The 22,610-nt window shown below is 37.5% G+C and overlaps 1 protein-coding gene across 1 annotated transcript in view; it reads left to right on the forward strand.

The window, feature by feature from the left end:
* The first annotated feature begins 4,603 nt into the window (after nt 1-4,603).
* Nucleotides 4,604-22,610, forward strand: part of LOC131154524 (ankyrin repeat-containing protein At2g01680) — a 28,850-nt gene continuing 10,843 nt past the window's right edge. Inside the window, exons 1-2 of the mRNA XM_058107340.1 lie at nt 4,604-5,297; nt 8,975-9,384. Coding sequence (XP_057963323.1) covers nt 4,988-5,297; nt 8,975-9,384 — 720 coding nt within the window. The 5' untranslated portion in view covers nt 4,604-4,987. The remainder of the gene's footprint in view (nt 5,298-8,974; nt 9,385-22,610) is intronic.

A 22,610-nucleotide genomic window follows, 5' to 3' on the forward strand; every position in this document is an offset into this window, starting at 1 on the left:
ATTTTTATACTCATGCCACACTAAACAAATTTTTCACGTATTCAACATATCATCATTTAAATAGTATTTTTCAAATATAAATCATATATATAAATATATTTATTTTTCCTAAAACCAGATGCTACATATATATACATGCATTTTCTCAAAATAAAACTAGCTTAGTTTATCCTCTTACCTGATTCCTGAAAAGCCCCTAAGAAAATCTTTCCCGTACCCACAAGGTTCTCAACTCAACACCCTGAAAATGAAAACTCGCAGAATTAAAGTTTAATATTTTTGTACATACAACATTTTCTATAACTACCATTAAGTCAAATTCGGCTTAAAAAGCCTTACCTCAACTTAGGGATGATTCCCAACGTTCACCCCTGGAAATGAAAATTTCCAATATTAAAATTCAGTATTTTTATGCGTATATCACTTTCTTCAACTGTCAAAAATCCAAATATTGAGTATAAAACCTTACCTTGGATTTGAGATGAAATCTAACTTCGTTTCCCTGACGATCCGCTCCGGCAGACTTGTAGAGAACTTCGCCGGAGCGTCATGGTGGCTTCGGTTTGTCGATCCGGTGTAAAACTGGCCCGGAATCAAAGAGAGAGAGAGAGTCATAGGAGAGAGAGTTAGTACTTCCACAAAAAGAAATCTAAGCAAGCTTCTTGAAGAAGCTTGCACACCATTATGTATATATATATATATATATATTAATATTATACTAAACATTAATTAAAGTAAAGCTTCTTGAAGAAGCTTTCACACTTTATATGTATATATACCTTTAACCTATATATTAAATGTATATCATAATAACTTACTTATATACACACACACACACACACACACACACACACACACATATATATATATATATATATATATATTCCTTATCATACTATTCATTTTACTTGTTAATTTAATTATTTTATTTTATTTTATTATTATTATTATTATTATTTTAAATTTTATTTTTCTCGGTTACTACAGTATGCCCATACTTTCCGTGAGTAGTCTCATCAACAAAACTTATAAAGTAAACATGTCCTCCTCGTGATGCTACTCTAATAGGCCCCCAAACATCAAAATGTATGTAATCAAGAATACCTTTTGTCTTGTGAATAACTGATTTGAATTGCATCCTATTTTGCTTCCCAAGAATAAAAAACTTGCAAAAATTCAATTTATATGTTTTCATACATTTCAAGAGTTTCCTCTTGTGAAGTTCTTTCATGTCATGTTCACCTATATGCCCCAACTGCATACCACAAGAAGGTTTCATTGCATTCAATATCTACGGTTGCAGCTCCACCTACAATCGTAGTCCCCAGCAATGAATAAATATTTCCATCCAACTTTAACCCTTTCATCACCGTTAGATTGCCTTTACACACCTTCATAACTCCACTTTCAAATTTGTAAGTGAGTCCATTACAGTCCAAAGTGTCTAATGAAATTAGACTCTTCCATAGGTCTGTAATGTGTCTTACATCACATAGAGTTCTTACAGCACGATCAAACATTTTGATTCGTACATTTCCTATTCCAATGATCTTACAAGAAACATCATTGGCCATAAGAACTGAACCTAAATTTACCAACCTGTAGGTGCTGAACCACTCCTTATTTGGAATCATGTGGGAAGAACACGCTGAATCAAGGATCCGAGAGTCCGTGAGGCGATCCGACCCTGACGAAACTGAAAGTATGTCACCATCACTGCAATCTGAATTTCCTTCTTGAACTACATTTGCTAATTTTGAAGTCCATTCTTACTTTTTAGTGTTTCTTTTCTTCCAATCTGGACACTTTGATTTAATGTGCCCCCTTTTACCACACTTATAACACTAGATATCTTTTTTCTTCTTGGACTAAGTTTGAGATTTTTGACTCGATCCATTTCTGAATTTTCCTCTCCTACGATCATGGTTACCCTTCCCCAAAAGACCTTCCCTGTGTGATTTTTCATTGCAGTTTGTTCATTATTTGATGAAACCCCAACAAAGCACTTGGCACCTCTTCCAAATTAAGGGTAACTTTCCCCCCCATGTAAGTAACCAAATTCACATACGTGTGAGACACTGGCAAAGAATCAGTAGCATCAACGCCTTATCATCTTCTTCAAATTTCACATCAACCCGCATTAAATCACTTATGATTTGATTAAATGCATTAATGTGTAGGTTCAAATTCTAACCATCTACCCACTTAAGCCAATAAAGACGTTGCTTAAGAAAAATTTTGTTCGTAATAGATTTAGACATTCAAGCTTTTGCCAAACAACCGTAGGAGAATCTTCCTCCATGACGTGATAAAACACTTGATTGGCCAAACACAGTCTTATCGTAGCAACAACCTTTGCCTCTAATTCCTTCCAATTAGTCTCATCCATACCTTCCAGTTGAACACCATACAAGACCTTCACCATTCCTTGCAGCATAAGCAAATCTTTCACTCTTCTCTTCCATAAATCGAAGTTTTCGGTTCCATCAAATTTGACAATATAAAATTTTGCAGATGAAGTGCCCGATGCCATAACAACAATTCTCTGATACCAATTATTGTGAATAAGCATGAATTTGCACAGCGAAAATCAAACGCAGCAATCAATGAAGAACAAATATGGAACACACTCACACAGTATATATGAAAGAAAATAAAAAATCAACACAAGAACACAAAGGAATTATGTGGCTTGGCAATGCCTACATCCACGGGAGCAATTGGTAAAGTTTCACTATCTTGGTGTCAAAGGACACAATACAATGATCTTATTACAATGAGAATACACTCAGAAATGGTATATTTATAAACACTACAAAGGTTTCCCTCCTACCACCCAACCACACTAACGTTTGTATTCAACAAAATTTGAAATAAGCGTCGTTGCCTTGAGCCAAATCGTCGACGGTTTGAAATACCGAGAGCAAACTGTCTCAGTAACATTTAGATAGCCATCAACGGTTCCTTCGACGGAAAGATATCAAGAGCAACATTTTGAGATTTTAGCCAAACCATCGATGGTAAAAGCCAAATCGTCGATGATTTCCCCCCAGTGCTGATTCAACTATGCTTTTCTTCCTTATGTATGTCCACCACTCAAAAGATATGAGCCACAAAACACAAAAAAGAAAAAAGAAAAAAGAAAAAAGCTTTTTCAAAAGTATGAGTGTTCATTGAAAAACTCACTACCTATCATAAAATTGTTTAACTTAGTTCCTTCACTTGCTAAACACATGTTGCCTACTAAGGTGTGGGTCAAGGAATTACGTTACTTTGCAGTTTACAACGTGACTTGTGTTTGATTTCATATTTGCTTACTATTTTCACTAATTTGCATGTAATGATTGTGAATTTGTTCATGTGCTGAAACCAAGATTTACTTTCTACTAGCTAGTTAAGTTAGTACGCTTCAACAAGTATCGTATGACCCTTTCAAGATGTGAAGTGTATGTCGTGACATATGTGGGGGAGACAATGTGAAGCTATGACGAGTAGTGGTGTTGCACAAGCCACAAATGCACAAGACTCATTGTCATCAGCTAGGCAAAAGCTACTAAGATCTGAGAAGGAAAAGCTTGGAGATTGAAGTCATAAGGTGGTGAGGGTGAGGCATAACAATGTACTGGTGTGGTCGTGAGGTGAGGGTGAGGGTGCGAGGGTGTGGCAACCGAAAAGGGGGTTAGGTTGTAGGCCTCTAGAATTCTTTGTTGTTGTACAATTAGGAATTGGAATTTTGGGGTTGAAACTTGAAAATTAAATATCCAACCCAACTTGAATATAATAGCAAAAAGTAAAATAAATGACAAAAATAAAGGGAGAGAAGTCCGTGCTTTGCATATTGTGGGTGTTTCTTTGGCGTTTAAGACTTTTTAGAAAAACTTAACTTAGGTTAATCTCTATGTACGAATGGACTTGTGTGGCCGTGAGGTGAGGGTGCGAGGGTGTGGCTGTTAGAGACCAAAGCCACTTACATATGTTTTGCAAAAATATAGTTTTGCTAATATTTTATTTTATTTTATTTGCTTCTTAAAAAATAATACTAAAAAATGCCAAATCTATCCACCTAGGTATCACATCAATTAAAACTGTATCCAATACGATTCAACTTAGGTTTGAGTTTTTTCTTGGACCGATCCAGTCTGTTTGGTTGAAATTTGAGATCAATCCAAACCAAAACTAACCCACAAACAATTTTAGAAATAGGGAGCTGACGTCTCTAAGGTGGGAGGGTAGATAGACATGAAGAGGGCAAGGACAAATTTAGCATTAGCCCAATGTCTTAATTAAAAAGAAATTTGTGAGGAAGCTTGGGGGTGACCGTCTCCTCAATCCTCTTACATTCACACCTAATCTAATATCAAATGGGTCATGAGTCGATACAGTTTCATATTTTTACCTATAACTTTTTCTTAATTGTACCATCTTTAGCATCATTCATAATAAATAAATAAAAAGCTTCTAAATAAATTTTACTAAAATGCCTTTAAATGAGTTTTAATCAAACCAAAAAGTCTAAATTTGTCCAGCTCAATCTTATTATTTTGACTCTGGTAATTTGCTGAAAAACAAAAATAGGTCATACAGTGAAATTCGAGCCAGGCGAGCGGAGCCATCGGGCTCGTTTGCAGCAGCTCTACTACAACTGATTTGAGTTCACGCCTCACGGTTCAGAGGATGGCTCAGCACCTGGCGCGGGACTGAGAGAAGATTCATTTTAGTATTCATTCGCGTACGATTTACGAACTTGACTGGCGCGGGACTGAGAGAAGATTCCAGTTTCCACTAACTACTAAATTTTTCTTATCACCGCCTCTTCTCACGCGGTGCCACCCTCCCCAATCATTCCTCGCCCCAAACCCAGTTGTTATCTCATCTCTCAATCAACAAAAAAATGCGCAATTATTTCAATGCCTTTTAGCCCATTTCCTCCTCCACCTCTGGAGAGAGAAAGAGAGGGAGAGAGAGACCGCGTAGGGTTTGAGTTCAGATGGACTCCAAGTCGCTTCGATTCATCACCTGCCAAGCCTTCTTCGCTGCCGTCCGATCCGGCGACCTCGAAGGCGTAAAGCTTCAGCTGGACAAACTGACCGGAGAAGAGGCGCCAGATGAGGCCTCGAGATCCGCTCTTATGGCGTTGCAGAATGATACCGGCGAAACAGCGATCTACATCGCGGCGGAGAACAATCTGCAGGCAATATTCAGCTACTTGCTAAACTTTTGCGATCTCCAAACTGTAATGATCAGAACGAAGGCAGATATGTCTGCATTTCATGTCGCGGCTAAGCGCGGTCACTTGGGTGTGTGATTCTGAAACTGTTAATTGCTTTTGATTTTGTATAATTGTCTTTGAATTATTCGTTTAATCATATGCGTATTTCTTGGTTATACGAGTTGAATTTGCGTCGTTGTGCCTTGTTGTTCCGATTAACTGATTTCTTGGTTCTGTTTGGTTAGCACTTTGGAAGTGCTATTCTTACTTCTTTTTTTTTCAGTGAGAGAAGAATTTTATTAATAGAATAAGAATATACAGCCCGGAAAATAAGACGTCTCCTCAACGTGGTCTGGAAAATCCAGATAAAAAACACAAAGAAGCAACCTGAAAACTGAAAAAACAAGAGAAAAACCAACACGACTCTCAACACTCCAACGCAATCGCTTTGAATATTGGAAAAGCTCAGCCCCTTAAAATTCCCTAGCCTCACACACCAAAGAGAACCAAAAAATGTATCTTTTCCCAAACCAGCAAATGAAATGATTTCTTCCCTAGAAAGATGGGCACATTACGCTCCATCCACAGCCCCCAAAAGACTGCAAAAAGGGCACATTTCCAGAGTGCTGCCCTTTCTTTTTCCCTGCCAAAACCAACAAAAGAAGCAGCTAGAAGGTCCTCCACTGCCCCAGAACTCACCCAACATTCGCCTAAAATACCAAATAGCTTATTCCATACTCTCCAATCATAGTCACAATGAATGAACAAATGTGAGGCAGGTTCTGAAAAAAGCACACTGTATCTGGAGATATAGCCTTCAAAGGTCTCCTAATTTGCAGCATGTTATTGGTATTAATTCTTTCAAGCGCAACCAACTAGATAAAAGCCTTGATTTTAAAGGGGTGGCCTTCCAAATGGATTGGTAGAGAGGAAAAGATAAATTAGATCTATTCAGAAAAACACAAAAAGATTTGCAAGAATAGACCCTCGAAGGGTCCAAAGACCAAGATCGGCTATCCTCTTCTAAAGAAAAATGATAGTTATTTGACCAGACTAGCAAAGAGGATAGCTCCACCATCTTCCTAGTGTTTAACGTTGCACGAAAATGGAAGTGCCAAGAAGGCAAAGGACCACCTGGATCAACAAAAAAAGAAGAAATTGAATCATCCTGATGAGGTGGACAAAACTGCATTCCCCTACCAAGGATCTTTCTAAAAATGGATATTACTATCTCTTCCCAAGAGGGTTTTAATATGGGTAATGAAGAGAGGATAATTTTGAGAGATTGCTTTCCACAGACTCTCCAAAGGGCATCTAATTCTCAAATTGGTATCCCACACATTCTCATTAGCTGTTCTTACTTTTTTGCTTCTTAAAGTGAAATTACTGCAATTTTTATGCTAAAAAACTAAGAATGTATTTTGGAAATACTAGGTGTTCAGTAGTGAAATCAGTTTTCACTTCTACTTTTAAAAAATTATAAATATGCCACTTTATTTTCTAGTTATTCAATTTTTATGTAAAAGTCTTGAAAAACAATAAATAGATATTTTCCAAGTTTCTCATACAATGCTGAAAATTTGGAAAACAATGTTGACATTTTTGTAATTTTTATTCAAAAATAAAAGCTGAAAAATGAAAACCATTTTACCTAAGGGCATCCTTGGCCCCTTTTCTTTGGTTTGATTCTCCTTGTTGAAAATTGAAACTGAACATGATTACTTGGGCTATTTGTTAGTGATGTATTGAAAGAACGCCTATAATAACACATTGGTTGAGAGTCTAGAGAAACTTTGGCTTATAATGTTACACTCATTCCTCACATTTTAAGAACAAAACTGCGAGAACCGTGAGTCAAAGTAGACAATACTTGTGCTAAACATGAGAAAACTTTTGACGTCAACAATTGACATAATCTGTGGGAAGCACAAATTTTAGGATGAAGGACTCAAACTAAACCATACATAGGTTTTTGCTATTTACTCCCTCTTTTTTTATTTTTTTTGAAGTCCCTCTAACAGCTAATTCCGCATTTTAAAAGCAAGCTGGAGCTTTTTCTTCATTAAAACTTTTCATTTTGGTCAATTATGACATTTCCAGCATTTCATAACTTCATTTCTCAATGACTCAATAGCTGTTCTCCCTATTATCAACTAGTTCTCAACTACATTACCAAACAATCTTACAACTTTTTTATCTGCCACTATTTATTTGCTTTTTGTTATTAACTCCTTTTCATTAGTCACGAGGGCCCTAACTGCTAAGCAGAATTTGGTTAGCACAAGTTACTTTTCTTGTTTTGGAAAGGAAGGATTTAATTATTTTTTGATCTTAGAAAAAAGAAAATTACATCTACAATGGCAGTCATATGGGACACTTGCCTTTTGATATTGGATCTTTAGAATATGTTTACTATATTTTGGATACCGGCTTTGTAGCATGGTCATTGTAGGTTTACAGTTGATAGAGGGAAACTAAAATCCATGCTAATATGTTATGGTGGGTAAACGACTCAGTGTTTGTTTAAACCTTGTAATAATGCAATCTTTTGCAGTATAAGATGATGAATACAGATGAACATCAATTTGTAAGCAATTTTAGTTTTGTCCATTTCAATTTCCAATTATGCACAAGTGTTTCAAATTTGCTTCGGCCATGATTTCTGGGCGTGCCTGGCACTTTGAACTTGATATGCTTCAGTGTGCTGTTTGGTTTCCTAATATGAGATATGTTCTGTTTCAAATTTTTCACTTTGAATCTGAGATTACGGCTCACGCCCCCCCCCCCCCTGGGGCAAAAAAAAGCCTATATAAATAATTAAAAACTAAATAGCTTCTCAGATACATAGGAAGAAAAAACTGTGAAGCTTTTAAGTGCAAAATGACTTCGGTGGTGTATTGCTGGTGGTTTTGTTTTTCTTCTTCTTTTTGATCTCTCATAAAAAAAATTTTATTTTTTCTGCCTTATTGCTACATGGATGTAGATTTTCATGATGTACCCTCTCTCTTGTGCCATGCGATTTCTCTTGAACTTAATTCTCATAATTGTTATAGGATTAATCTAGTCATGTGTGAGGTGAAAAAAATCATCCTTCTACATAAGCTTGAGAAGAATTTTAAATTATGGAGAGCATACGTCAAATTGCCAATACAGCAAAAGCAGCTCAATTATTTATGGAAGAAATTTGATTATAAATGATATTGATTTCTCAATGGTTCATCTTTGGCCTGCTTTTTATTTTTAACGAACTTGTTGCATCATAAGTTTTTGTCATCTGGAGTTAGAACTAAGAGTAAGCCATTTGGCTTTTGGAAATAAGTCATTTGGATTTGAATTGGATTTCGCAAGCTTTCGTGGGTTTTGACTAATAATTTATTGTCTTTGTTTCCTTTGCAAAGAATGCCTGTGGAAATAGCATTCTTCAAATCCAATTGAATTTCACAGGCTTTCATAGGTTTTTTAGTATAAATCATTTTGTCTTGGTTTCCTTGCAAATCATAAAATAATTTATTTTACTTAGCATAAATCCTGGGAATAGTCATGATGATAGAAAAGAGAAAGTTACATGATCTTTGCAGTGAAAGTGGAGCTTTGTGCTTTTGAATGTTGTAATCCCGTGTAGTGCAGATAAAAGAATCCTGCTTTTTTAACCTGTATACTTTTTATAATGATATTTGATGCATTTCAACATGATATGTCATTGACAGTTATTTTATGTAGGGATTGTGAAGGAACTGATATGTCATTGACTGTTATTGTATCTAGGGATTGTAAAGGAACTTTTAGGCATTTGGCCTGAGCTTTGCGGATCATGTGACTCCTCGCAGACTAGCCCCCTTTATTCAGCTGCTGTTAAGGACCATTTGGATGTAGTGAATATCATATTAGATGTTGATGCCAGCTCAGCAAGGATTGTGCGCAAAAATGGAAAAACTTCATTGCATACAGCTGCTAGGTATGGCTTTCTTCGTATAGTAAAAGTACTTATAGAAAAAGATCCAGATATTGTGTGCATCAAAGATAAGAAGGGTCAAACTGCCCTCCACATGGCTGTAAAAGGTAAGTGTCCTTCTGTGGTTGAGGAGATTTTACTTACTGCTCCCTCAATCTTGAATGAGCGTGACAAGAAGGGTAATACAGCTGTGCATATAGCCACACGAAAATGCCGTCCAGAGGTAATTTCTATTGATTATCTATATTGGTTAAAACTATATAGTGTGTGTGTGTGTGTGTGTGTTTGTGTATCTTTAAACTTACTTTCATTATTTGTAACTTCTGTTTCTTTCAAATTTTTGCTAGTATAATTTTTCTTCCTCTTGCAACTAAGCATTAAAGTCTTTCTTCATATATATTGTAAGCAATGCTGCCAATTGCACTTTGTACTGTGTTTCATGAAATGAACTTGAAGGCACTTCATTTCTTTTGGGGAACTCTTACAGAACTCTAAAACATTTACCACAGACTTTTCCTGGATTTCCTTGTAGTACAAAAGAGAGATGGTGGAATCATCTTTTGAATGTGAGGAAATGGAGCAAACAGCTATGTGAATTGAAGAAGAGAGTTAAGAAAGATATGTTACACCTAGCATATATTTTTTTCAAGGAGAAAATGTGATACAGTGGAGGATAACAAGAACTGCACCTAGCATCACATCCCTCACACCCCTTCAATAGAATTTATGATGCCTTGTGTGAATACTGCCCTCCCTCATGGTTGTTAAAATCGTGACTTGAATCGTAGAACGTACGATTCTATGATTCAAAATCACCCTGATGATCCAGCTCCCATGGAAAATCGCATTTCAGTTGAATCTTTGCAGAATCATACCTGAATTGGTGGAATCAAAATCGTGAGTAGAATCGTAACGGTTCTACAATTCTGCCTGGAATGGGTCTTTTCCCTCTTTGGGCTTGAATTGTAAGGTCCAATATGTGTTTTTACTGTAAAGAGGGCCCAAAGTTTTTACATTAAGCCCAAAATCTTGAAATATAGGGCAAAATAGGTCCCAGCAGCTCTGTTTGACAGCTTTGGTGTTTGATTCTTCGATCAGCAGCGCTGCAACCAGCGAACCCTTCGAGCACTCTCGTCTCCCTATAACTCTCCTCTACTCTAATCAACTATTCCTGTAAGGCTGTAACAGTCCTGTTCGTGTTCAATGTGCAGTTCAGCATTCGCCAGCAGTTCTGTTCAACAGCTGAGGTGTTCAATACTTCGATCTGCAGCAAGGCAGCAACCGGCAAACCCTTCAAACACTCTCGTCTCTCTCTGAATCTCCTCTACTCTAGTTGACTACTCCTGTACGGCTTCAATGTGCAGTTCAGCACTCAACAGTTGACTCTTCTGTCGGCACTAGGTACTGAATCTTCTGATTGTTCTTTGGTGGTCAACTCCTTTCTTCAGTCGTCTCTCTGTCGAACACCTCAACAGCCAGCAGAGTTAGCACTCTTCTCTCTATCAACTCCTTTCTTCCTCTTTTTTTGCAGCTGTGCTTATTAAGCTTATAGTCTTAAGAATTGTCATAAAATTTCATATACATCTATTTTAAATATTTTTTAATTAAGCTTATTAATTGACTTATTAATTAAGCTTATAGCCTTAAAAGTTGTCATAAAATTCCATATACATTTATTTAAATAATTTTTTTTTTACACTGAAACTAGAATCTTATGATTCTTGATCCGATTCTACGATCTTATCGTGCAGACCCCTCCAACGATCCTACGTAGAATCCCATTTGTGACAACCTTTCCCTCCCTGATAGTGGTATCATTTTTTGACCAAGGGAATGAAGCAACTAGTTGCATGAGAGAGAGGAGAAGACTTAATGCACTTACTCACTTAGCATACGTGTGTTTGAGATAAAATATTTGATATAATTTGAATGGCTTCTTGCTTAGGTGTGATGTGCTATGATGTTTCCTCCAAAGTGTGCAATAGCCTCTAGGTACACCTCTTAGTTATGATGTGACTATATCTGGTGCTGGCTCCCAAGTTAGGAGGCCCCAGTGCAAAACTCTGTAGGCTGCAGACAAATAATTTGTTTCAGAAGAATGCTAGAGGAGATAGATATATGCTATAACCAATCAATTTTGAATTTTTTACATTTTTAAGGGCTTATGCCCATCATATCTGAGTTTAGTATTTGTCTTGGTACTTGTATCAATAATTTTGGAGCCTTGCCCACCACTCTCCTTTACCACACCTATGAGTTGCTAGTCTTCTAGTTTTCTTCAACCAAATTAGAGATTGAACTATATTTTCTTTAGGTCGGACTAGTAATTCAATCATTTGATTAATTATGGCAAAAGATAAAAATGAAATTACAAAATATGTGAGGAAAATATAAAATATTCATTGAATTTCAAATGATACCATACAATGATAATTAGCTAGAAAAAAAAAAAACAAGATAAGATTTAAATGATAAAATATTCGATAAACGGTTTTTGTCAATATTACTTCTCATTAGATTGATACAATAGACCTCCTTTAGGAAGCTTAAGCATTGGGTGCAAGCAAAAAGATTTTTATGGTTGGAGGGAATCCTCGAATTGGAGGAATTCTAAAGTTATGGAGATTTCTAAGAAAGTAAGTGGGTAAGGACAAAGAGAGCTAGATTGCTCGAGTGCTAGAATGCCCCTATGCCAAAATGGTTAGGGGTATTTATAAGAGCAAGGCATACATGTGTGGGCTTTATTAGACATTCAACCAGATAAAATACCAACCTATGGTAAAAAAACTGTCTTGTTGGAGCATTTTTTTCACGCATACATTGAGGAGAGCATAGGTTGGGTTCACCCTAGAGGATTTTTATACTCTGAGGCTGGATTGCTTTGGAAAGAGAACTTTGGGACGAACTAGTATGTTAAGGCTTGATATACATTGTCGGCCTACAACCTAACAACTTAGGCCTTTAGGTGAAGTGGTTGCTTAACATGTTATTAGTGCCGTGGTTGGCAGTTCTTGGTTCTAGTCTTGCTGCCTGCCCTTGTTGTATGGTTGTTAAAAATTATCTTATTCCCTCTACTGGGTTGTCTTTATTGCTTTTTTATCTCTCCACATGCAATGGCATTGCACTTGCGTGGGATTGTTAAAGCTTGATATACATTGTCGGCCCACAACCTAAAAGCTTAATCTGTTAGGTAAAGTGGTTGCTTAATATGATATTCTTGACGAGGAGGATTAGAGAAGTATCGCCCTCATGCAGTGATGCATTAAGGAGTTGTGAGATAGACACTCTACTATTGTGAGAAGGCAACCTTCCTCTTTTCACTGTATGATAGCAAGACAGGCAAGTGGACACTTGGTTTGGGACAAGGGGATGAGCTCGAATTTGTAGCCTTCTTAGCTTATTGGCTATTTTTCGTTGTCTTTTTATACAATAGCCATGAAAATAGTAAGGGTTGTTGTTTTGCCCTAAAGAGTGCTCTACTTAGGTTGATGTATCGTTTATTGGATCTATACTATGTAGCAGTTGTACTGCCGATGTATCAATTTTTGGAGATAAAGTATATTGGCTCTACATTCATTTAGATTTTCTTTTGATAGTGGTTGAGAGGATGTACTATCAAGCACAATTTTCTTTTGGCCTTTAGTTCAGGAAGGGCCCCTTGAGATCTTGGTCATGGTCTTAAGGTTTCTTCCAAGAGGCACCTACTAGATTACATTAATTGCTACTAGCATTTATCCTCAGAGCATCTTGACATCATATCAGGTCTAGAGATTTAAAGGATCAAGACATGAGCATCGTCTCACAAAGCTACCCAAGATGTACCTGCCATGATAAAGGGAAGTAGTGCCAGCACCGATTGAGATGAAAGGCATAGACACTTGTACTCCTCACATTGTAGATCACAATAGTTTAGGTACAACTAGGGTGTACCTCAAGAGATTGTTTTATGAAGCTATTTCAATTATTGTTTTGGAAGTTTGGTTGCTACCTTTTCCTAAGCAAGGCATGCTAAGGGCGTCATAATTTGGTGGGTCACGTTCTTGCATGAGTTTGAGAAATTTATCTCTTAGAACCAGCACAATTTATGTGCACATATGATGGGTCCTTAAGGTTCCCTTATCTTCCTAAGACCAAGAAAAGGAAGAGTGATGAGAGGCAAGCAATTAGGGAGGCAGGGAATCTTCCTCGTAGTTAGTGAAGAAGGCATTTGATTCCCATTGCATGATGTGTGGAGCAAAAAAGCTTGTACCAACAAGTTAAGGATTTTTCTCATGTACTCATGCATGTTCCATTTCTTTTCTTTTTCTCCTCACCTCAACATGTATACGCAGCATTGCAGCAGCAATACTAATATGTTTCTCTTATTTTCTTGCTTTCCATTCGAGATACCCATGTACAGTCCCTATGTTTCCACTACCTAAAACAAGTCCTCCCTCCCCCCCCCCCCCCTTTTTTTTAAAAAAAAAAAAAAGCCTCAAGAGACAAGGGAAAAAGGAATTTCTAAGAAGCAAGGGAGTAGAAGTAAAGGTGGATACTGCAATTAGCAAGAATGAAGTTTTTTACAGTGGCTTTAAGAGCAAGGATGGTGATAGTGATGCCACCACCCATGCTGACGAGAATAACAACAGCTAGGATGGGCATAGTGGCACAGTTCCATTCCTTTTTACATGGAACCGTGACAGATGCAAGATGACTAGTTGGGCAGCCTTGGAAGGGTTCATTGATAATGTTGGATGGGTTGTGGAAGGAATTATGATAGACTTGGGTTCAATTATGAAGATGTTGTTGGGCATACTTTGAATGTCACTATGATGTTGTGGTGGATTCAGACAGTTACTAAGGTCGTATTCTTGGGCCAATGATGTGTGTTTTAGACCCTAGATGGTTACTCATGATAAAATGAGAAGGTGGTTGAGAGACTATATCTTAGGGGGCAGATAAGTGTCCTACCAACTTCAATGTGTTTTTGGGCACTAAGTGAGCACCTAAGGAGTGCTTGAGGGTGGGCTCTTAATACCTTAGAGGGGTGTCTTGGGCTTCCATATGGGGTTAGTATCCCCATGGTCAACCCATTGGAGAATGATGTTGTGTCTCTATCGACCAGAGATTGCGATGTGCATCTATGTTAGCGTGGAGTTCATTCTCTAGTGGTGCCATTTTACACTAGTTGGACTATCATGGGATGTTGAACCTTTGTGTAACTTGAGTAATGTATGGTGTCACTTCCTTAGGCTTCAACTTGTCGATGGTTAATCACAGGTACACTTATGTGAGGATCATGTTGTGGGGATATGAATTATCCTCAGTGCTCATGGAATGTGAGTTTAACACCCTTACTATTCGATTCATGGTTCCTCAAAGACAATCTAAGATGGGACAATGAGAGCACTAAGTTGCAATTTGGTGTAGCGTTGTCGCTGCACGAACATGATCCCATCACGTGTTGGGTAGATTAGGGTAAAGGTGATACTTGTTGCCTTAGGATTTCGCCTTCCATTACAGTTGGTATGAAAGCAAATGTCTCCTTCGAGAGCTAAAATTTAATTAATGCTATTGGCTTCAACTCTCTTGTGAGAATTTGAGATAGGACGTTGAGTGGGGAAAAGATCAATCTACCCTTGGGTGAGTATTGCAGCCTTGGGATTCAATTGTCTTGCAATGACTGGTATTAGAGCAAGTCTCTCCTTTAAAAGCTAAACTTGGACTAATGCCATTGGCATCAACTCGTTTGTGGGAATTCAAGGTGTGACTTTGAGTGGAGGAAAGATCAATCTACCCTTGGCTGAGTATTGGTCACTCTCCCCCCTCTTGTTGTGGAATGCATTGTGTGGATTGGCTAAGGTCTTGTAGTACATTGTCTTTTCGAAATCAGAATGTTTGAGATGGCCTCATATCTTGGATGTGGGGATAAAGATTATTTTTTGTAGAAATCATTAAAGTGGGTACTAACGCCACACTGTAGGATTTCTTCTATTTTGTTGGCACTTGAGTTCGGTTTGCAATCATTCAATATTCTTGTGGTGTGCTTACTCCATCATTGGTGGTGATCTTCTTAAATATACAAGCATGAACGATTCAAGAGCTTTTGCCAAAGGTGTTTTTCACTAAACTGAGAACGTTCATATTCCATAGAGAGAGGTGAGGTTCTTGGATCTTTAAAAGGGTAAAAATTAATGAAAGCCTTTGTACATCTTTCTTGAGTCACATGGGTACAACTTTGAGTTGGTCCTTGTGGTATTGAAAACACTGTGGTGGTGTAGACTCAAAGGAGACATGAATATTGCTCTGAGGATTTCATTGGAAGCCTAAAGGTCCACGGTTTGAGTTTTAATGGAAACGTAGTCGAGAGACTATAACTTGTGGAATTGACTGTTGTATGCTTTAGCATCTGCCATGTTTGCCAAGGGGCACATTTGGTATGTTGGCTAGAGGGCCTTTTGTGTTCTGTGTTGGTCACATCTATGCAACTTAGTTAGAGGGTGTTGTGAAAAACGAATTGCACACCAGAATATCGGATCAAACACACAATACATCACTTAATGATGAATATATAGAACAATCCACAACCATAGCAAATATATGAAAGCAATAACAACACAATAACACAAGGAATTACGTGGTTCGACAATGCCTACATCCATGGGAGCAAACAACAAAGATTCACTATCTTTCTTGTCCAAAGGACATGAACAATGTACAACCATCTTACATATACATCTGAGACAACGTATATATAAAGTTCCTGGAGGTTTTTCCTCCAAACCCCAACTAAATTAATGTCCCTCTTTCAAAATTCAAAAAATCTGTGCTGGGTTCCCAAGTGCCCAAACCATTGACAGTTTCAGATAGAATGTAAATTGTCTGAAATCAGGCGCCAAACCGTTGACGGTTATGGTGAATCCGTAGACGGTTTCCTTGTTGCTCCTTAGCACTTTGATTTTTCACCATGTTCTCTATTTGTACATGCATCCCATTCAATATATGAGCCACATATCACAATAATCTCCACCTTGGCGAATATACGCCCCTTAGGAGAAATCGAAAAGATAACCCGTTGCTCCACCTTGACCTTGGGATGTTAAGTTGGGACCATCTCTTGTCTAGCAACTGGAGACAAAAACCAAGTCCAAGTAAGGCTTGAACTTGCTTATGGCAGCTTTAGCTTCTGCCATAAACCCCGATTCAGTTGTAGATATAACAACTTGAGACTGCGCCCTTGGCTTTCAACAAGGTCTTCTCACAACAGTAAACACAAAATCTGCCGTAAGCCTTCTATCATCAAAGCCCCCTGCATAGTCTTCAACAAATCTCATGACTGACGGACCACTCTGTTGCTTGCCGAAACTCCTCATTGCACCAGCATAGGAGATCTTTGACATATTCTGGACATCACTGTCCGTCCTTAGGTACCGAGCAGTAGACATTTTACATTGATTCTCCTCAAAATCACCCTGAGACAGCAAACAAAGTCTCCCTATAGTTTCGTCCTGGAGATTAGACCAATCTGCTTGCAACTCTATCCACAAAGCCACCCTAAGATAACACTAATCTCCTTGTAGCTCTGCTATTGCGAATCTTCAAACCAAGACCCTTCTTGGCCATACCCAAAACCTTCATGTTAAAACCTTTCAACAGAGTTTCCAATTGATTAGCTTCAGTGAAAGCTTTCCCAGCCAATAACATGTCATTCACAAACAACAAATACATCACTCCCTTGCATCCTATCACCCTCTTCCCCTTTGGAAGTTCTACAAACTCCCACATTTGGTACATATACAATGACTTTATCTCCTCCACCATAACACTTGTCCATCTATTTTTCCATTTGCTGTGCACCGCATCTTGAAAAATAGTAGGAACCTTGCTGCTGGTAGTAATGAATGCATAAAACACTAGAATGTCAAATTTATACCTAAGTGGTGGTCTGATAGTACACCTGAGCCCATTGTGATTCTGCTGGTCTCTCGAGCTGAAACTCCCTGCAATATGAATAATGTCATCTCTACCCTGAGTTTGTAGCTCCACTTGCAACACATGTCCATTTCTGCTGCAATTTATATCATGATACTGTTGACCCGAGATAGAACTCCCTGCATTTCTGCCCTGAGTATCTAGCTCCACCTGAATAACATGTTCATTACTGCTACTGCAGTTTCTGGCATTTGTTTCTCTTACTTTACCTGAGTACGCTGCCCTATGACTTTCTCACCAAAAGCCAAGTCTGCACTGATCACTACCTTGTTTGCCACAGGATCACTCAGTTTGAACCCACCTTTTTTATACCACAGAAAGATGTACTGTCCAGACATAACACCAAGCCTAGATCCCACCTCACTAGAAATGTGCACCTATGGACATCCACTCAAACCCAAGTAGTCTACCGCAAAACCTGCCTACAATTCTTCTACAACTCTCCCATCTAGTGATACCTTTGGCGATCGGTCAAACGAAAAATGCGTCATACTCACTGACTTCACCAAGAAGCTTCCTACAATCCCTGCATATAACCTGCCCTACTCACAAAACTCCTTGAACTGAACCAGCGTACTCAATCCCAATGTCTAACCTGAGGATCTCTCTCTTGGTATGGTTTTCCACCTCAACCACGAGTTAAACTTGGCAAACACCTTAGACTTGTGCTACATGAGATAAACCAAGACCTTTCATGATAAACCCACGAAATAAAAATGTCCACCCCGTGATGCTATCCTCACCAGTCCCCAAACATCTAAGTACGTGTAGTCACCCATATGCTCTAACCGTATATGCCACTGAACATCTGACTCAGATTCTACAGTTGCAACTTCACTTACAACTGTAATACCCTGCAGTGCATTGATATTTTTCGCTACCTTTTGTCCTTTCATCATCATCAAGTCGCCTTCACACACTTTCATTTCCCCACTTTCAGACTTGTAACTATATCCATTACAATTTAAAGTGCCTAATGAAATTACATTCTTCCTTAAATTCGGTACATGCCTTACATCACATAAGGTTCTCACAACACTATCATACATTTTGATTTTGACATTTCCAATACCATTTATTTTGCATGAAATATCATTTCCCATAAAAATAGAACAAGTATTAACTGACCTGTAGGCATTGAACCATTTTCTATTTAATGTCATGTGATAAGAGCATCCGAAATCTAGGATCCATGAATCTGTGAGGCACTCTAAATGCGATAAAAGATATAGCATATCACCATCACTGCTCCCTGAGTCTCCTTTCACTACATTTGCAGATTTTGACGAATCCTCTTGATTTTCAACCTTCCCTTTCTTCCACTTCGAACAGTCTGGTCTTATGTGCCCAATTTTCCCACACCTAAAACACTTTATGTCCTTCCTCTTCCCGGATTGCAATCGAGATCCGCCCCAGGACTTACGTCTCCCACGTTCCTGGTTATTCTTCACCACAAGACCTACACCATGTGAAACTTCATCGCTGACAATTTTTCTTTGATGAAAACCGAGCAGTGCGCTTGTTACCTCTTCCAAATTCAGGCTTTCATTGCCTCATGTCAGAGTCGTAACCAAGTTCTCATATGTATGAGACGTTGGCAGGGAATTAAATAACATCAGCTCCTTGTCTTTCTTCTCGAGCTTCACATCAACACACATCAAATCACTCACAATCTGATTGAATGTGTTGATATGTTGGTTCAAATCCGAACCCTCCACCATCTTAAGCCAATATAAATTTTGCTTAAGAAACAATTTGTTCGATAAAGACTTGGACATATATCGGCTTTCTAGTTTCCTCCAAACTGCTACTGGAGTATCCTCATCCATGACGTAATATAACACATCATCAGCCAAACAAAGTTGGATGGTTGCTACTGCCTTTGCCTCCAATTCATTCCAACTTGCTTCATACATGCCTTTCGGTTGAATTTCGTATAAGGCCTTCACCATCCTTTGCTGCTCTAAGAGATTTTCACCCTTCTCTGCCACAAACTGAAATTCCCGGTTCCATCAAACTTGACAACGTCAAATTTTGCAAATTAAGATCCAAAGGCCATTATAACATTATTCTGATACCAATTTGTTATGAAAAACGAATTACACAGCAGAATATCAGATCAAACACACAATGCAACACTTAATGATGAATATACAGAACAATCAACGAGCACAACAAATATCACAACGGTTTCCCTGTTGTTGCTCAGCATTTTGATTTTCCATCATGTTCTCTCTTTGTACATGCATCACATTCAGTATATGAGCCATATATCACAATAGAGGGTGTATTATTCAAAGTTTGTATTGAAAGCCTTAGGGAAAGCCAAAGCACAATGGAATTAGAAAGACAATAACGATGGATTGGGTTTGGGACTATAATGTCAGAGAACAATTGATGTATGATTGGCAGCGAATAAATGTTCTTGAGGTTGGAATGCCACAAATAAAATTGAATACTAAATTGGTGGTGAATGCTTGCATGAAAGCAGGCTTTAAACAACGAGTCTTGGGATTTAAATGTGGAATATGAGCAAAGACCCGCCAAGTGGGTTTTTTTCTTGGTTAGGATGGTGAATATATGGAATGAATGACAAAATTTGAAATTTTTGGGGAGGTGAAACCTCATACTAACACAACAATTGGGTACTTTTTAAGGAATGTAGGGATGTGAATTTTATCTTCGTCATTGAATGTTGGGAACAAGCCTTGATGTTATATTTGGTGTGGAAGCCCTATCTACCAATGAGGTAAGTGTGGAAAGAAAGTAGGGGAACTTTCGATGGGGATCATTGCGAAGAGGAGATTCATTGTGAACTTCTTGTGGATGGAAAAGAGTTTGTAGGAACCTCCATTTGAGTGATTGGATTGTGTGGGGATCTTGGGTTATCTATTGAGGTAAGAAATCCATCACTTGAACAACATTCTGGAAGTAACTTCCTTGGGTGACTGTGTCAGGATTGGTATGTGTTCTTGTTAACTTGAGGATATGGGACTGACATTAAGAAGCTATTTTCTTCAATGTACAATAGGATTGGTCTTCTACTCAACTTTTCAAAGAGTTTTGAGTTATTGAGTTCTAGGGACATAATATGGATCCATATCAAGGACTGTTGTGGTAGAAATATGTTGACAAGTGTTCTCTATCATTGAACTTGTTGTATTAAGAATTGTTGATGGAAAATGGGTTGAATGAATGTTCTTGGATGTTTAAACTTCTTTGAAGAATTGGAGATGAGAATGTGGTTCTCAAAAGAACTCCGCCTATGATGCACTTAATGTCCTAATTTTTTTACACATAGTCAGTCCCAAGCCTGAGTAAAGGAGGAGGGTTGCATTAGGTAGCTGACAGCCAACGTAAAATTTGTCAGATCGCTATGATATGAATCCTTACCAAATATTTGCTGGGGTATCCCCTGCGAGCAATGCATTGCACTTGAACCACTCGAGTGTTATGAAAAGTGGGTGAGGGTGGGTTAGGTCGTCGCCCCAAAGTGACTAGCCGTGTTAGTGCCCAGGTATGTGTCAAATATGCAGGGGTTCCTGCATCATTCTGAACGTGGGTAGGTAAAGACGTTAGTTCAGGAAATTAGGATTAGATTAGCAACTTGAAATATAGGGACACTTACGGGTAAAAACATTGAAATTGTGGATACAATGATTAGAAGAAGAATTAATATAATTTGCCTTAAAGGAACTAAGTGGGTGGGGGAGAAAGCTAGAGAAATTGATAATCAGGATTTAAACTTTGGTACACTAGAAAAGAAAAATATAAGAATGGAGTGAACATTATTATAGACAAAAACTTAAAAGATAGGGTTGTGGATGTAACTAGAATAGGGGATAGGATTATAAAAATATGATGTTAGGATGAGATAATAAATATCATTAGTGCTTATGCTTCTCAAGTCGGCTTAGCAAAAAATCTTAAGAGACAATTTTGGGAAGATATGGATAGTATTATACAAGGCATACTAGGACTAAGAAAATATTTATAGAAGGAGATCTGAATGGACACATTGGAAAGGATAATAAAAATTATGAGAGGATATGGATATGGAGACAAAAATGAGTCTGGGGAGATGATCTTAGACTTCACTATATCATATGATTTTAGTATAATGAATACTTGCTTTAAGAAGAGGGAAGAACACTTAATAACCTTTAAAAGTGGACAAAATAGAAGTCAAATAGATTTTTTTTTTTAAACTAGGAGGGTAGATCATTTATTGTGTAAGGATTGTAAAGTTATTCCAGGTGAAAGCCTAACTACACAACATAAAGTCTTAGTATTAGATATATGTATTAAAAAATGGAAGAAAAAGGATAAAATAAAACCAGTGTGAGAGAACTAGATGGTGGAACCTAAAAGGAGAAAATATAATAAAATTAAAAGATAAAATGATCAAAAATGGGGATTGGACTATAGAGGATGGGATAGATACAAATACTCTTTGGAGTAGATTAGCTAGCTCTATTAAAAAATAGCAAAAGAGATTTTAGTTGAATCAAGGGAAAGATTCTCGAGTAGCAAAGAAAGTTGGTGGTGGGATAAAGATGTACAAAAAACCATAAAGACAAAAAGAATTTGGTATAAAACGTGACAAAAATGTAGAAATAGGGATAACTTTGCAAAGTATTAGGAGGCAAGAAAATATGCAAAAAAAGGCGTTAGTGAAGCTAAATATAGATCATTTAATAGTTTGTATGATAAATTAGGTACAAAAGAAGGGGAAAGAGATATATTTAAACTTGCTAAAGTTAAAGAAAGGAAGAGTAAGGACTTAGGAAATGTAAAATGTATAAAAAGTGAGGACGATATTCAAAATTAGAGTTAACGAAGTTAAGTTTGCACTAAAAAAGATGAAAAATGGGAAAGCTAAGAGACCAGATAACATCCCAATTAAAATTTGGAAATGCTTAGGTGATAACGGAATTATATGGTTAACTAATTTATTTAATACAATTATAAAAACTAAGAAAATGCTAGATGAATGGAGGAAAAGCATTTTAATACCTATATACAAAAATAAAGGAAATATTCAAAATTGTAATAACTATCGTGGAATTAAACTTATGAGTCATATGATGAAACTATGGGAAAGGGTAGTTGAACAAAGATTGAGGTTAGAAGTGAAGGTCTCAGAAAATCAATTTGGTTTTATACCTAAGAGATCTACCACATAAGCTATTTATCTTTTAAGAAGAATAATGGAAAAGTTTATGGAAAAGAAGATGGACTTGCATATGATATTTATTGACCTTGAGAAAGCATATGATAGGATACCTAGGGAAGTTCTATGGTGGGTTTTAGGAAAAAAGGGTGTATGTAGTAGGTATACCGATGTCATTAAGGATATGTATGATAGAGTAATGACTAGTGTAAGGATTATAGATGGAGAAACTAGAGAATTTCCAATCACCATAGGTGTACATCAAGGATTTGCTTTAAGTCCTTATCTTTTTGCTTTAGTGATGG

Source organism: Malania oleifera, chromosome 4 (genome assembly GCF_029873635.1).
Source record: "Malania oleifera isolate guangnan ecotype guangnan chromosome 4, ASM2987363v1, whole genome shotgun sequence".
Lineage (NCBI taxonomy): Eukaryota > Viridiplantae > Streptophyta > Magnoliopsida > Santalales > Ximeniaceae > Malania > Malania oleifera.